Source organism: Beta vulgaris, chromosome 6 (assembly GCF_026745355.1).
Source record: "Beta vulgaris subsp. vulgaris cultivar EL10 chromosome 6, EL10.2, whole genome shotgun sequence".
NCBI lineage: Eukaryota > Viridiplantae > Streptophyta > Magnoliopsida > Caryophyllales > Amaranthaceae > Beta > Beta vulgaris.
Window position 1 is genome coordinate 65407920 of NC_079207.1, and position 17347 is coordinate 65425266.

Genomic DNA, 17347 nt, shown 5'->3' on the forward strand with positions numbered 1-17347 from the left:
TAAAAAAAAACAGTCAACTCTCGTGAACACTTTAACCAACAGGGTTATCAAAACAGGGCACACTATAGCCAGATTCAGGAATCTTGAAGCACAATACCTAACTTCATAAGCAAATGCAAGAACAAAATCTATCAAAAGGCAAACAGTAGAAAGGACTACTTATCTCTAAAGAGACTTTCAGACTAGAGAAACAAGGAATAATGGCATATCTAAGGCACGCTTTCAGGGTTTCACACAGAGTCTAGATGGCAGGGAGCCAGGGATCTTCCAAATTCGCAGCAGCGAGTGCAGACGAGAGAGAACAGTTCCTTCGCTTCCCCAACCAAGCTTCATTTCAGATCTTAATGAGAAAATGGACCATAAAGTTCTCTAATCTCCTAATAGAAAGAAGCAGCAAACCATAATCAGCTTAAAAAAAACAGCTTGCTTGCGTTCTTTCAGTACCTTTTATTGCTTTCCATGTTTCCAACGTCCGCTTAAATTATTTGCACATAATGAATTAGAGCAAATGCAGCAGCATGTCATGAATCTCACAGCAGCCACCTTTAGTAATTATTATTATATACACGGCTTGTTTAAGGCAGGCTCACAATGATAGAGTAACCCTAACAGTTATAATCCTCATGAAAGAGATAGAGAGAAAATATAATAGAAGAAATACTTATAGGGATATTTTCTCCCTCCAAAATGTAGTATTGAATTTAATCTCACTTTCTCTTTATCTCTCTCACGAGGGTTACCAACCCATAGGGTCACACGAACATTTTCCTAGGCAGAAATAGATGGAGGTAATCATGGAATCAGTATAATTTTGTAAGAGAATCCCACTTCAACGTAATGCTTGTACAATCCAGAAACATCTCTTTTCTTTTAAAAATACCATTGCCACTTCGGGAGGTGGTATTGAGCATAATAAAAACCCCTTAGGCTGGGATTCCATTACAATAGACTTTAACACGAGGATTTTCTTACAAGAACGGAACTTATTATCATTATCACCATTTACTATTGCACGGCCATTGCATATTGGATAAAGGAACAACTAAAAGCACCTTCTCTCAAAAGTACAAGAGGTAGTTTCTTAAGAATATACAAGGGAGTAAAGAAAAATGTAAAAAGGAAGAAAACCTAAGACTGAATAATGAGGATGCACACAGCGTGATTTCAGATGGCCTGGATCACACCCCCGAGGACTACTTGGGCCACCCTCTCTTGATCCCCAAAGAATTCCCAAACTCAAGCAAGCTAGCTATGTTTAACCAGTATGGACCACCAATGAGGTACCAAGTGAAGGGAGGGTACCGAAGATACACACCCATACCACATTACATTTCAACCTTTGAACCAATAAAACAAAGGCTCAAGCTCTCTTCATAATGCTATCAGCAATCAACCAACAAGCCTACATATTCAAGCATATAAAAAGCAACAACGAAAGAAGTATCCATTCTGCATGTACTTTATTTGATAGCACGTCTCACAAACTATTAGTAAGAAACTATAACTGAGATATACGAGAGTAACACAGCAAGGGATGACAAACTATTAGGAAAATAATATAACTAAAATGTAAGAGAGATATACAGCAAGGGATGACAATTTGGTACAATTACAACTATACACCTTAATTTATAGACCAAGCAGGTACAGTTATAGCCACAGAGCTGGTGAGAAAAATTATACCTAATAGCAGGAGCTCATTCACCTTTGACTCGTCAACCATGAAGAACGACAATGATCCTGGACCCTTGAAGACTGAAGTTCATCAAAGCTTTGAAAAAACTGGCTTTCGTTTTTGGAAAAAGGCAGAGGTTGCCTCTTTTAGGTCATCAGAAAGAAGCATTGAAGAGTTCCACGTAGCTACATAGTCCAGCCCTTGGTCTAAACTGAGGTCCTTGCTTTTTAGTAGCACTGCCTTAGTACCAGTGACGGCTAGGGGAGATTTTGCCGCAATTTCTGCCCACAACATAATATTTGATATTAGAATAGCACAACATGCATTTTGCTGGAAACAAGTCGTTTGACAAGTATGACAATGACATCAACAACAAGAGGACAATCTACTAATCTTACATACCAATCAACCTCATCACTTTTTACCATCAATTAAAATACCAACACAAGAGTATCAATACTTCTTTTTTTCTCTTCTAAATGGTGTCTATCGTTCAACATCCTTAAAGTAGAGCCTAGTAAAAGCAAATAACTATTTCAAGAGAACCTTATAAGCTTATACTAAAAGGTTACATTTTTCCACTTCTTTCGATACGAGGACAAAAATATAATGGAGCCTAGAAATAGCCGATAACTTTTCTAAGAGAGCCTTATGTTAAATGGTTACGTCTTTGCACTTCCACAGATATGAGTGAACCACGGTATAATAGAGCCTACGTAATAGCAAAATAACTACTCTAAGAAAACCTTACTTTGAATGGTTCCAATTTTTTCCACTTAATTGGAAATGTGAACCAAGTAATCTCAAGACCTTAGTTGAAGGTATCACAAGTCACTAAAAAAACATATTGGCAAACTTTCACTAAACAAACCTTACGTTCAAATCCGTCTACAAGTATTGCTAAAGGAGGAGGATTGCAGTATGCGACACCTAGCGCAAAACTTAGTCACATCCAAGATCACTACAGCTGACCCAACTAATGGGATCAAGGCTTTGGCATTATTTCTAAACCTCGTATTAAAAGGTCAAAGTGCAAATTATATCTAAAGAATGGACTTCTACAAAAAGCATCATAAAATTTGCTAAAAATTGTCCCAGATCAATTGAACAAATTAGTCAGGTCAGGTGTACCGTGTACGACTGTACTTGCAAAAGTTCATCATACACTTGGTTGTATCGTGAGTATAGTGTACCGTGGACGACTGTACTTGCAAAAAGTTCATTGGTTGTATCGTGAGTATAGTACACCCAAGGTTAATAATAGCATGTCTACTGATCTTAAAGAGTTTGTTATAGCTAACAAAATGGACTTCTCATTAAGCATCATAAAATTGTTTCTAAATATAACCAAGAGACCTTTGTGTATATCAACTCAGTTACTAACATAACTCATCCAGCACAATATTACCATTATAAACAAAACATAACCAGAATATTAAGATTAACATTCATCCCAAAAATTCATATACCTTCAGCAATGTGAGCCACAAAATCATCCAAATCATCTTTAGAACCAAAAACCCGAGAAACCAAACCCAATCCTTTCGCTTCTGAACCCGAAAATTTCCTCGCCGTCAACGCCAATTCAACAGCATTTCCATACCCAACAATTGCAGGTAATCTCTGAAGAGTCCCTAAATCAGCAGTAAGTCCTACATCAACCTCCTTAACGGAAAAAACAGCATCATCTGTACAATACCTAATATCACAAGCTGTGATTATATCAATTCCACCCCCAATACAAGCTCCATGAATACTTACAATCACTGGTTTTCTGCATTCTTCTAATGCAGTAACAGCTGATTGCATATGCTTAATCTCTCTCCTAAGCTTCTCGCCGGAGCGTCCGCGGTCCGACGATTGTTTGAAGGATGCGAGGAGGTTGATGTCTATGCCGGAGCAAAAGTGATTTCCGGCGCCGGCAAGGACGATTGCGTTGACGTTAGGGTTTTGGTCGAGTGATTTTAGGGCAATTGGAAATTCGTCGAAGAATTCTCTTGATAAGGCGTTGAATTGAGATGGGCGATTGAGGTAGAGGTAGAAGACGGAGGAATTTGGGGTTCTTTGGTTGATTTTAAGGGTTTTGTATTCCGCCATTGTTGATGATGCGAGAGAAGAGAACACGAAGAAGTGAGAGGGAGTGATTCAAATTAAACCCAAATTAAGAATTCGGTGTGACATGTGCCTAAATTATTTGCACAAATGTGTCCTAGACTCTTAGTTGAACCGTCAACCGTGTACGACTGTACATAATACTACATATAGCCGAGTCAGATACTCAGATGTCCATAAGACCATAACTACATCGAATAATCTCTAGCTAGATAAATCAAGTTTTATCCGAGCTGAACATATGGTAACCCAAAGATCCTAAAAGAAAAATACTTTTTAATTGCTCGTTTACTTCCTTTCTCTCTCGTTGTTTGTCACAATTGTTTTTCTTCTTTCAAATTTTAATGCAAGTCTTCAATGAATCGGAATTGCAATAACTTATTGTGAACCCAAATTGACTATAATATAAAAAGTGACTATATTATACAAAAGTTGACTATATAAAAAGCTAACCACATCATACAAAAACTGATGATACAAAATATAATTATATATATTATACCAAAAACTGATTATATGAAATAAGAACATAATATATCAAATAAAAATTGATTATATCAAACATAAAACGATTATATCAGATAAATTTGACTATATCATAAAGTAACTATTTTATACTCCTTAGAATTAAGATAAAAAGAGGTGTCAAGTACTTCCTTTGTGTACTTTTTTAGTTTGCGTGTTTTTACAGTACATGTTTGACAATACACTTTTTGACCTTAAATATGATTTATTACATATTAGTAAAATATAAAATAATTGAATGTTAATTAATATAGTAGTCACTGATACGAATCAAACAAGTCTCTATGACTATATTTTATCTTATATATTGAGAAGAATTTAATTTTAACCAAGCTTGCTTGGTGGAGGTCGTGGGTCATAAGTTCAAACCTCACTACTACCTACTTCTGCTTGGGAGTAAGGATTCTCTTATATCCCCTACTCTCATGTAGTTGGGTTGGCTGACCTGCAAAAAACTTGAGAAGAATTTGAAAATCACCTCCGCTTGGGTATAGTGCTAAGATTCCAAGTGATTAAACCTAAAAAAATACAGAGCGAGTATTAATTCTTGGATGAATATTATCAGCTATACGTAGAGAGATCAAATGTCTTAAGTAAGGGTTTTTTTGTCTCGTCTATATAAATAATAATATATTATATATATATATATATATTATATATATATATATATATATATAGGGGTGGGATCCGCTGAAAACTGAAAACAAAAAACAAATGTAACTTTTAATCTCTTTAGGGTAACTTTTGCCAATTTTGGGATAACTTTATTATATTAAGGTTGTTCTATATATTTCAAGAATAACTTTATTTATTATAAGAGTAACTATTACCACTTTTAGGGTAACTTTTATCATTTTTAGGGTAATTTTATTTATTATAAGAATAACTATTACCACTTTTCGGGTAACTTTTACCATTTTTAGGGTAACTTTTGGTTAATTAACCCAAAACACATGAGCACCACCGTCCAAAACAAACAACACCGTCGCGAAGTTCTCCAGATCCGACCATGAACGAGCAAACAAACCCAGAGGAGGAGGATAAAATCTCAATTTATTTTACTTCCAGAAGAAGTAGAACAAGAATTTCAGCAAATTCTTCAAGGAAATTAACTTCCAGATGAAGTAGAACAAGAATTTCAACAAATTCTTCAAAAACATTAACTTCCAAACAATATATACGAAAATTAATTTCCAAAAAAAAAATCAGAAAATAGCTTTTTCAAACAATATATAACTAAAATTTAGTAAATATTGCAAAAATTCATATATACGAAATTCCCTTCTAGATCAAACAAAAAGTTCACAGAAAAATTTCGAACCACCAGATCTAGAGATTATAAGAATTAAAAGTCAAAGGAAAAATATTGTAAGCGAAAATAAACTAAACATAAAACAAAAAAAACAACTAAAAGCTTACTGGAATTATAAATTGAGGATAAAAATGCTGCAAACAAGAAGAAGATTCAGCTTAGAGGGGAGAAAAAGTAACGTTCCAGAAGAGAAAGGAAGGAGAGAGAAGAGAGAAGAGAGAAGAGATGAGAGAGGAGTGAGGAGAGAGAAAGTTTTTGGTAGAAAAAAATGGGTTTCAAGAACCGCATGATGGTCAGATTAAATTAATTGATTTATGTCCGCACGATGAAAGATCCACGGCTGAGATTCATTGTTTTCAGTTTTCAGCCTAAAGATGGTCATATTAAATTAATAGATATATATACTTCATCCGTTTCAAATTACTTGCTACACTTTTCATATAGGGAAGTTTCATATTACTTGCTACACTTTTTTTTTTCTTCATATATAGTAAGTTTTAAGCTGTAAATTTACCAAACAACCCTTACTAAAGATATTAAACAACACTTAATTATACCTTATTCCTAACTAAAAGTAATTAAACATTAAACAAATCCCCCCACACCATCATCAACAATTTCAATCCATTTCTCTCTCCTCCATTGCCCCAACCCATTTCTCTCTCCTCTGACCACCACCATGATCCTCTATTTCTCAACCTACCACCATCAACTTCAACCCCTTCTCTCTCCTATATTATCCCAACCCATTTCTCTCTCTTCTCACCACCACTACCACCACCGAACAAAACAACCCACCACCACCACCACCGAACAAAACAACCCACCACCACACCACCCATCACTTGCTTTCTCAACCTCTTCACCACCATGAGCACCATCTTTGCGTCGCCACCTCAATTACCACAATCGCTGCAGAAAATGACACTCATCATTTTCACCTCTTCCTCTTTCCTTTCTCCTCTCTCCTCTCGATCTTTAACATCACCACCCACATATCTCTCCTCTCGATCTCCCACATCCACCCATTTCTCTCTCCTCTCGATCTTTACCACCACCCACTTTGACAACCATTACATTGAAATTCGACCACTACACCACCTTAGTAAACCACCACACCTAAAATTCAACCACCACACCACCTTAACTAACCACGCCCAAAATTCCAGATCTGGGTTTGAACCACCATGTTTTCGCTCTCCTTTAATTTTCGCTCTCCTTTGCACATCTGGGTTCTAACCATATATGGGTTCAAATTTGGGTTTTGGTGGTGGTGGTTTGTTTAGTTCGGTGGTGGTGGTTTGTTTTGTTAGATTGCGGTGGTGTCGGCACTTATTTCAAAACTAAGAATTGTTTACGTGAATATCATCGCAATTTAGATCCTGCACGGAGGTGTAGGTTCCTCGTGCAAAACGACAGCGTTTTGTGTAGTTTAGGGGGGGGGCAAAGTTTGGCTGAATTGGGGGTGAGTTTGGCGCCTTTTTTGAAGTGGGCCAGCTGACTTTAGCTCATGGTATGTCATGGTGTACTTTGTAACTTACATCAATCAATCATTCATTCTATTTCTCTCTCATAAATTTATGTAGAAATATTTAAAGTCTCTCTCTTTTTTTTTTGTTCTTCATTGATTTCTTTCTGAGTTTCATAAATTTATATGATAATTTGGCAGAATTTACTTTGGGTGATTTTCGGTTTGTATTTTTAAAATCTTTGCAAGTTTTATGGTACAAAAGTTGGAAAAATGGAAGATATTAGTGAAAACGATGTTGATAATGTTGTTCTTGATAATGCAATGGAAGATTTAGGGAATGAAGGAGGAAGTGAAGAAGATGAATTAGAGAAGAAGAATGGTATTTAGCTACCAAGCTCTTTTTTAATGTACAAATGCATGTTAGTTGATGTGCAAGAATATTATAATGTACATTGGGGTATTAAAACTGTACAATTGGTTGACTGTTAATGTACAGTGGCATTTTGTACTTTGGTTACGTATGTCAGATATGTTTAATGTTATCCCATGAATGGTCAATATGCGCAGTCAATTTTAAGTTTGGTAGTTACATAAGTCAGTCACTCACTCTAATTTATCATGCAAGAAGCAATTTAATGCCTTGCCTCATTTATTTTTCATTTATTGTGCTGTAAATTGGAATGTTCCTTATATTTATGTATGTCTATTATAAATCCCCAAAAGGTGCAAACCTATACTGTTTTGGGATGTTTCAGTGTTTGGCATGTGTAAAGGTTTATGTGTTTCATGATAATGAATTTGCCAAATGGAGGGAGAAAGTGGGAAATGATGTAATTTACGTGCATCAAAGACAATAGTACAGTTAGGATAATTTACTGATCAATTCAGTGACATCCAATGTACATTATTTTATATGAGTGTTAATATTTGGTATGTGTGAATAATTATTTTTCTTTTGTTTCAGTGATCAATTTTAGTGAGATCCAATGCACATTATTCTATATGAGGCAAATAGTAGTTATGTTTAAGGTGTAAACCTATACTGTTTTGAGATGTTTCACTGTTTTACATGTGTAAAGCTTTATGTGTAGATGATACTCAATTTGCCAAATGGAGGGAGAAAGTGGAAAATGATGTAATTTACATGCATTAAAGACAATAGTATAGTTAGGATATTTTAGTGATCAATTCAGTGACATCAAATGTACATTCTTCTATATTAGTGTTAATATTTGTTATGTGTTAATAATCATTGTTGTTACAGTGATCATTTAAAGGGACATTCAATGTACATTATTCTATATGAGGGTAAATATTAGTTATGTTTAATTAATTTTTTTTTGTCTGCAGAATATGTTGAGTGTGAGACATCTGAATTGATACACAAAGAAGTTGCCAACGATGAAGAAGCTTACAAATTATACAATGAGTATGCATTTAAATGCGGATTTGGTATCCGGAAGGGCAAAGTTTGTTGGAGATATGAAACAAAGACAATCAGACAACGTTTTTTAGTTTGTAGTCGGGAAGGATTGAAAGACACAAAAGGTGGTGTGCCTAAGGTATGTGTTATGTTTTGTGTGGTTTAATGTAGGTCATGACAATATGTACATATAATTTATATATAACTAAAAGCAAATGTTCACTGGAGTATACTTGAGGTGTGGTGATGATAATATGTACATTAGTATATCAGATGTTATTATATATAGTGGTAAAATTAGTATACATTAGTTTGTTTTTTTTTTTTTCAAATCATAGTGTTTAAAAAAACAATGCGGATGTTCATTACTGCAAAGACAATGTTCACTAGAATATACATGATGTTCTTCTTGGCATTGGCATTCACTAAGCTTGATCAACGTTGTGGATGTAAAGCGTTTATTCAATTTGATGTATCCAAAGACTCTGGATTTTTTATTGTTACTAAGCACCATATGATTCACAATCACCCCATGGTGCCATTGAAACAAAGACATTTAATAAGATCTCATAGGAAAGTGACAGTTGAACAATTGCATATGATTAATAATTTGAGAAGTTGTGGAGTGGGGGTTGCTGAAGCTGTGCGTGTATTGAGGGAGGAAACGGGGGGATCTCCAAATCTTGGGTTTGTGAACAGAGATGCTTATGATGCAGTTGCTACTCAAAGAAAGAAAGAACTTGATGGTTGTGATAGTAACCAACTGATAAAGAACTTTACGCAAAGACAAGCAGCGGAATATGATTTTTATTATGACGTTCGACTAGATGCTATAGGGCACTTAATAAGTTTTTTCTGGAGGGATGGAAGAATGAGAAAGGATTATGAAGTGTTTGGAGATCTAGTTGTTCATGATACGACGTACCGCACGAATAAGTATGGGATGATTTGTGGTCCGTTTGTTGGGATGAACCATCACCAAAGGAACGTGATGTTTGGTGTTGGTTTCCTATTGAACGAAGACACCGATTCTTTTGTGTGGTTGTTTGACTCGTTTTTGAAGAGTATGGGAGGTAGGTCACCGATTACCATTATGACTGACCAAGATGCTGCGATGGCGAAGGCTATAAGCATTGTTTTTCCCAATGTTATACATCGTCTGTGTATATGGCACATCGGGAAAAATTCCATCAACAATATAAAAGGTTTGAGGGGAAAGGCTGGATTTGTGGATCTATTCAATTATGTTCTAAAACATTGTGAGACCAAGAGTGAGTTCAAGCACTACTGGACAAGGTAATTGTACATTGTTGTAAGCTTAATGTTCATTAGATTCATCACAATGTTCAATGCATAATGAATATTTTTGAATTTAGAGAATTAGTATGTTTTTCTGATCTGAATAATTGCGATGATTTAATGTACATTATTAAACGAGTGTTGAGAGAGGGAATGTACATTATTAAATGAATGAAATAATGTTGAATTAATGTACATTATTAGTATGTGTTTTGTACAGTATGTCATGATGTAATGTACAGTATTATATGAATGTGGACAAATTTATGTTCATTCAATAACTCATATTGTTCATTGGTTTAAGAGGCATGATCATTGGATTTATCATAATTGTTTACTGTATTATGTATGCAGTATGATTACCAAGTACAAGTGCGCTGCATGTCCTTGGTTGATTAGGTTGTACAAGTTAAGGAAGATGTGGTGTCCAGTTTACTCCAAGGATTACTTCTCAGGAGGGGTGCTGTCTTCTCAAAGAAGTGAGACTACAAACCATTCCTTGAATCAAAGGCTTCATAGCATGCAAGGCCTTTGTGATTTCTACAAGGTTTTTATAGATGTTGTTGAGGAATGGAGGGATAGGGAGAATGGTGAAGATTACAATGCACTTAATGACAACAAACATCTAGCATTTGTAGATGTTAAGTTACTAAATGAGGCGAAGAAGATATACACTGTGGCTGTGTATTTGACGTTTGAGGAAAATTTCATAAGAGGTGCGTCATTTTGCCAGAAACTAGTCAAGTATGACCCCCTTTCTTTGAATACCATGTGGGACGCACTGAGAAAGAATATCTAATGCATCTTGTTAGATATGACCAAGAAAATATGACAATTGATTGCACATGCAAGTATTTCACTGAGATGGGTTTATTGTGTTCCCATTCATTGAGGATTTTTCACATACATAATGTTGAAAAAATTCCCCAAAGATACATTTTGGGTAGATGGGCAAAACATGCTATGTGTACAAGAGTTGATGATGACGTTGGGAAGGATGTAAACATTGTTCAAGCGTCGGTGTGGCGTGTTCAAACTACAAGGGATGCTTTATCCATAATTAATTCAACTCAACATGACATAGCTGCTAGGAAAGTTGTGGAGAATGCTTTAAGTGATTTGAAGGCAAAGGTTGGGTTGCTTATTGGGAAAGTTGATGAATCAATCACCATTGATGACGTGCAAAATTTGTTATATCCTGTTGTTAAAGATCCACCTAAGAAGAGGAAGAAAGGAACTAGAAATGTAAGGTTGAAAAGCACTGTGGAGAAGCAGGTGAACAGGTTAAGAGGGTGGAAGAAAACTGCTGAGAAAGCTGCATTGAGGAACAAGGCAAAAGCGCAAAAATCTGTCCAGGTAATCATTGTACAATTGTATCCCTAAGATGTTCATCTGTTATTGTAACATGTTCATTATTGGATAATTTGAATAGTAGGATATCATGATGGCATTTTTTGTTTTTGATGTACATTGGTATTATATGTGTTATCTGTTTTTGTTACATGTTCATTGTAGAATTATTTGGTAGTAGGATAATATGATGACATATTGAAACGATGTACATTCTATATATTGAGAATGTTCTTTGTGTCTTCATTATGTTGTACATTTTCAACAGGGGAAATGGTTAGTGTAATTATAAGTTAATTTTTTGAAATTAGTGTAGGCAGCTAACTTTGACTATTACAGGAATACATTGATATCCCTGAAGAAAGCACTGTAGCTCACTCAACACAGAATAAGTCTCTTCTTGATGTGTATGGCCCTGATGATTATTTCCCTATTAACCACATCCCTGGGGAAGGTAGTAAAGTTGAGCAGCCGCATCACAAAGCCGCCTTGGAAGTGTACCACGAATATTCTGAGAAGCTGTTCGGTAATTGAGAGGCGATATTTTGGTCACCTAACATGAATATTTTTGATGAGCTTTTTGGGAAATGAAACGTAGTCCACCATGAATGAGTTGTTGATACACTTTTGTAATGGATGTAGCTCATTCATGTTGTACTTGGTCCAAAACACCCAAAAAACTCCTGATTATAACTTGGAGGTATTGTTAACTTATACAATGTTTATAATTGGTGTATATGTTAACTCTAGGCAGTGTACATGAAAGTATTTGATAATTTACATGCTAGAGATATGGGTAAAGAAGTTTGTATTTTGGCACATGTGATTTATAAATGGTGAAGTCACACTTTTGAATGTTTGGAATCACTTGAAAGCAGGAGGTTATTATTTGAAGATATGTTATGAAGTGTGTATAATTATTTAAATGTTTGAACTATGGAGAAATTGATGTGAACATAAAAGGAATGATAATGTACGACCTATATAATATGTCAAATATTTTGAAGTTAGCAGCTCAAAAGGTAGTAGTTGTTGCTATACAAAAGTAATGGTATTGTTTTGTTAACAGGAAAGTAATTCTAGAAATGTTTGGTTTAGTACAACAAAAAGTGACTATTAGAAATTGTTGGAAGAGTGCGGAGTTGAATCTATGTGTGTTTGGACTTCCCTTTAGCTTGTGCTTTGGCAGAATCAGCAACCCAGGCAGCACGGTTGTTGACTTTGCTCACAAGAATGTCAATGCAGTACTGGATTCTCAGTTGCTTGATCTTGTCAAACTGAGAAGAAATGAATTGTGTGAGGTTTAGGAATAGGAGTAAGACATGGGGTGACTATCATACTAAAATCAATGTACATGCAATATATGAAGAAGTATATATTGTCTGAACAAAGGAACAAGATAATGTGCTTGATAAAAAACATGTAGTGAACATCATATTGTCTTTAGTGTACATGTTGAATAGATGCAATGATAACATAAGTAATGTACATGCGAAAGACATGTACTGACTATCATAAGTCAATCAATGTACATGTAAGGGACATACAATGCACATCATGTCTGCCTTACTGTACATGTGGAAGACATGCAATGATAATCTAAGTATTGTACATGTGAAATGTACATGTGAAAGAGATAAACCAAACACTAACCAAAAATACAATGTACATGAATATATGAAGAAGTATATTTTGACTGAACAAAGGAACAGGATAATGTGCTTGATAAAAAACATGCAGTGAACATAATATTGTCTTTAATGTACATGTTAAAGAGATGCAATGATAACATAAGTAATGTACATGTGAAAGACATGTACTGATTATCATAAGTCAATCATTGTACATGTAAGGGACATACAATGAACATTATGTTTGTCCTTAATGTACATGTAGAAGACATGCAATGATAATCTAAGTATTGTACATGTAAAAGACATGCAGTGAATATGATCATATAAAGAAGAGTTGCTTACATTATCAGCTATGAGGCCAGTTTCAAAGTTGGCTTCCCATTCACCGTTATATTTTTCCATGTGCCGCATTGCGAAAATCCCACAATCATAGGTGTTGGAGTTAGTTCTCCAGGGCATTTCCACTATGCGAGGCCTAAGTGGTGTACTTATCATTTTGAAGCCAAGGGATACCAGGAACCTACCATAAGCAATTGCCTGGACACAAGCAAAGGTGAGAAGATTGTAAAAAGATGGGGTAGTGCTTGATGAAAATAGTTGGAACTTACAATTTTAGCTGGGTAGTCTTTATATTTGTCGTGAATGGAGACATTCTCTGGCAATATTATGTTGTCGAGTATGTCCAAAGTCATTTTGTTGAAGTTTAAGCAGAAGACATAGAAGTGGTCTGATGCGCACACAGGGAAGAAAACCTGGGACATTAAGATGTACAATCAATATCATTCAGAGTACAATCAATATATATGTCAGCGTACATTAGATTAAAATCATGATGTGAATAGATGGAAGTGGACAAAGTACAATCAATATCATTAAGAGAACAATCAATATGAAGACCAAGGACATTGAATAACTAACAATATGGTCATAGAGTTAAGACAATAGCAGTGAATGACAATGTACATTAAAATTACTTGCAATATAGTGTACATATAGACAATAGCAGTGAGTTGATATGGGAATATAGTTAAGATGATAGGGCCAGAGAAGTGGCGAAACAATGTACATATAGACATTAGTAGTGAACAATATGTATAAGGAGAATGTACATTTAAATAAGTGGCAGTATAGTGAACAATCAAAGCACTAAAACATACATAACAATATGGGAAGTGTCAAACCAATGTACATATAGACAATATCAGTGAGCAGGCACGTAAGAGACAATGTACATTAAAATAATTTGCAGCATAGTGAACAATTAAAGCATCAAAACATACATGACAATATTGATAGAGCTTACCAACTCAAACTGGTCAACATGTGTAATGCCCTGTTCTCTGCACTCATATGTGAGCCTCTCCACAAATTGTTCCATCCTTGTATTTTCAGTGAGTCTTGCAGTCTTCCTATCTTCCTCCGCTTGCTCAGGGGTGGTTGGGGGAGGATTTGAAGCATTGGGGAACAATAAGTGCTTTCAAGAAATTAGGGTTAGAATACATAAAAGAACTAATTTAAAACAAATAGGAGAATTAAATGAAAGAGATGTACATGTGCTATAGTTGAAAAGAAAAGTCGTTGAGTGGAGCCAGCCATTCGATCCGAATTACGGTGGTTTAGGATACGTGCCCATGCATCAAGGAAGCCGTTCCAAATTTCCACATCAGCCCCCAAAGAAAGGAAGTGGGATCTGTTGAGGAATGTGTTACCATCATCGTAGAGCAAGTCCCTGAGGTTGAGCAAGAGGTAATCATTAACAAATGTACAAGTAAATAGTACCAATATTGAATAGTAGTGGTTGACACTTGTTAAGGATTTGTTATACAGTGGGAGTATGTTAGCTAATGTATAGCAGAGGCCAAACACAAAGTACACGAGCATAGTTGTTAATGTACATCCATAAAGAGAGACAAGAGGGCAAGTAGTTATAAACATAAAGTACATGTATATATTTGTTACTGTACATTCATGTAGAGGTACTCAATAATTAATGTACAAGTAAATAATACCAATTTTGAATAGTAGTGGTTCACATTTGATAAGGATTAGTTATATAGTGCAATTATATTAGCTAATGTACAGCAGAGAATAAACACAAAGTACATGACATCTTATGTTAATGTACATGCATGAAGAGGGACAGGGGGGCAAGTAGTTGCTTTCCTCTTATGTTAATGTACATGCATGAATAAACACAAAGTACATTAATATATTTGTAATGTACATTCAGGTAGAGGCAAGTAGCTTATAACTTACTCATTATCTCCAGCATCAAAAGCAAAGTCTGCCAAGTAGGTGTTGTCTATTTGTCGCTTTCCTCTTTTCTCTGCTATTAGGTGGGAGTACTTGACCAAATATGGAGATCGAAAAATTGCTGGTTTGATTATTGTGCGGCGTGGCCTGCTTGTAGTAATTCCGATCGTTAAATCTTGATTTCTAGATTATGCAATGTAAAACAGTCAAATGTGAACTTGGAAGTTATTAGGGACTGCAAAGAAGATAAAGATTAAGATGAGTTACCGGGGTGGGGGTGATTGATCTTCTGACCCTGATTCGTCATCTCTTTCAAATTAAACAGACGTAGTACAAGTTAGGATGTGCGGAGGAAAAACTTTTGATTTTGGGCAAGGAAAAAGGATAATAAATGCATACCTCATTGAACTACTCATAAGCGAGTCAGCTGTATAATCCGCCATTTGCATTGGATCATCATACATAACACTATGGGTTTTAAAATTAGCAATGAACAAAAGAATCCATACTAAAACATTAAGCATTATACAATGATCAACCTTAGTAAGGGAATGAACATAAAAGTGAGCCCAATGTACAACACTATGCAATCATATGAGCAATCATATGGTTACATATTACTGATCACAATGATCATTAGGAAGCAACACAGTGTACAATAATAAGCAATGAACATAAGGAGTTAGTAGAGTAGAATGAACGTTCAGGATAGTAAATGAACAACCAAAACAAACCAATGAACATACAGAGAGAGTAGAATGTACAACACTATATTAGAATTAGATTAGCTGTACAAAATAATAGACTACAATGATCATCAGAAACATTCTGAAATGAACAATAATTAGGGTACATTGATCAGGTGCATTGATCATTTGCTCGTTACTGAGCAATCACAATACACCAATGAACATAAAGGGGAGTAACTAAGACATTCAATAACCGAAGTAAACTAGCGAACATCATGTAGTGTTCAATGTTACAGGTTAGGGTAGTATAATGAACATACATGAGGGAATACAATGAACAACCACAACAAACCAATGATCATACAGGTGGAGTAGAATGTACAATACCAAACAAGACATCAAATGAACTAGATACCTTTCATTTGTTTGGATTTGAGGTTGGTGTGTAAAGACATCTACTTCAGCGTTGAAACTGGGGTAAATCCAATCATAAATATATTAAAAACCATTGCATATGTCTACTAAGAAAACACTCACACAAAGGAAATATTCAGGGAACAATGTAACTAGTTCATGTTAGTGAATTAGTGAAAATACGGGGCAATGAGCCAAGAGTACAGTATGAAAGTTAGTCCACATAGGGTTACCCCTTAGGCGGATCAGTGTTAGGGTTGTTGGACGGAAGATTTTATCAACATGTAGGTCCTCGTGATCTTTGAAAAAATCACCCAGCGACAGAGATGGGGAAAATGAGGAAGATGGTTGATCTTGTCGTTGTTGAGGTCTGCCCATGCTTAACTCCAAGTCCAGGCTGAAAGTTGGGCCATCAAACCCACCTTGTGCTTCATGTGGTTTGAGATGTGATTGAACAGCCTTGTCCACCATCTCCCAAAGCTCCGAGGAGTGGAAGAATGCAGCATCTTGACTCAGAACAGAGGGGTTGCCTTGATCAGGGAGAGGGTTGGGAGTAGGATTGATTGAAGGTTGCGCGGCATTTTCATACCGAGTCCAAATGGCCTGAATTATGGATGGGGCAAAGCTGCTAACAGTAGGATCCAGATTGAGATGCGGGCCTTGGTTCAGCAAGGCCGTCAACTCAATGAGGTTAGCGGTGAACTTGGAACAAAGATTGATGAAATTTGATTTCCAAGACTGAAAATTTATAAATAATTGTTAGAATACTGTATATGTGTGATAAATATATAACATATAGATTTGTTTTAAAAGAAAGGGGTCACCTCAAGGTCATGGGGTGGTTGTTGTTGTTGTTCAGGATGTTGCTGGTGTTGTTGCTGTAAGAAATCCCAATATACAATCTGTGAGTACTCAATGTACAAAGTGCAACTAACCAATGTACACCATCACAGTGAACAATGTACAACCATCACAGTGAACAATTTAATTACCTGTTGTTGATGATTTTGTTGTTGCTGAAACAAACAAGTAAATGAGTGTAAACAATTAGGAAGAGTCATTGTACAGCTTGGTAAGCAGAGTGTACATTGTTGCAAAAACAATGTACAATAAGATGAAGTGCATTATATTAAATACTATGTACAAAACGATAAAACTGGTGTACATAAATACAATTGTAGTGTACATCA

General features: G+C 35.5%; 2 protein-coding genes across 3 annotated transcripts; one reads left to right on the plus strand and one right to left on the minus strand.

Annotated features, from left to right (window-relative positions):
* LOC104897504 (delta(3,5)-Delta(2,4)-dienoyl-CoA isomerase, peroxisomal) lies at nucleotides 1–3877 on the minus strand. Of its 2 annotated transcripts, XR_790644.4 has the most exons (3): nucleotides 3145–3877; nucleotides 1684–1956; nucleotides 1–377 (listed from the first exon to the last, which is right to left on the minus strand). XR_790644.4 is itself a non-coding variant. In XM_010684388.4 (2 exons), the coding sequence occupies exons 1-2, from the start codon at nucleotides 3770–3772 to the stop codon at nucleotides 1766–1768; spliced, it is 819 nt and encodes a 272-aa protein (XP_010682690.1). In that variant the 5' UTR covers nucleotides 3773–3877; the 3' UTR covers nucleotides 1420–1765. The 2 variants fall into 2 exon arrangements, 1 of the variants encoding a protein (XP_010682690.1); XM_010684388.4 differs by lacking the exon at nucleotides 1–377 and having other exon boundaries at nucleotides 1420–1956.
* A 3899-nt stretch (nucleotides 3878–7776) lies between these two features.
* On the plus strand, nucleotides 7777–11888 carry LOC125499078 (protein FAR1-RELATED SEQUENCE 5-like). Its single transcript, XM_048647516.2, has 3 exons — nucleotides 7777–9814; nucleotides 10172–11173; nucleotides 11507–11888. Exons 1-2 carry the CDS (start codon nucleotides 8871–8873, stop codon nucleotides 10614–10616), a joined length of 1389 nt encoding a protein of 462 aa, XP_048503473.2. The 5' UTR covers nucleotides 7777–8870; the 3' UTR covers nucleotides 10617–11173; nucleotides 11507–11888.
* The last annotated feature ends 5459 nt before the right edge of the window (nucleotides 11889–17347 follow it).

What these genes read in the sequence shown, in the direction of transcription:
- LOC104897504 (XM_010684388.4), bottom strand. Translation starts at nt 3,772, where the DNA reads ATGGCGGAATACAAAACCCTTAAAATCAACCAAAGAACCCCAAATTCC. An exon ending in TGTGGCTCACATTGCTGAAG is followed by an intron (nt 1,957 to 3,144) that starts GTATATGAATTT and finishes TGTTGTGGGCAG; the next exon opens with AAATTGCGGCAAAATCTCCC.
- LOC125499078 (XM_048647516.2), top strand. Translation starts at nt 8,871, where the DNA reads ATGCGGATGTTCATTACTGCAAAGACAATGTTCACTAGAATATACATG. An exon ending in TTCAAGCACTACTGGACAAG is followed by an intron (nt 9,815 to 10,171) that starts GTAATTGTACAT and finishes TTATGTATGCAG; the next exon opens with TATGATTACCAAGTACAAGT.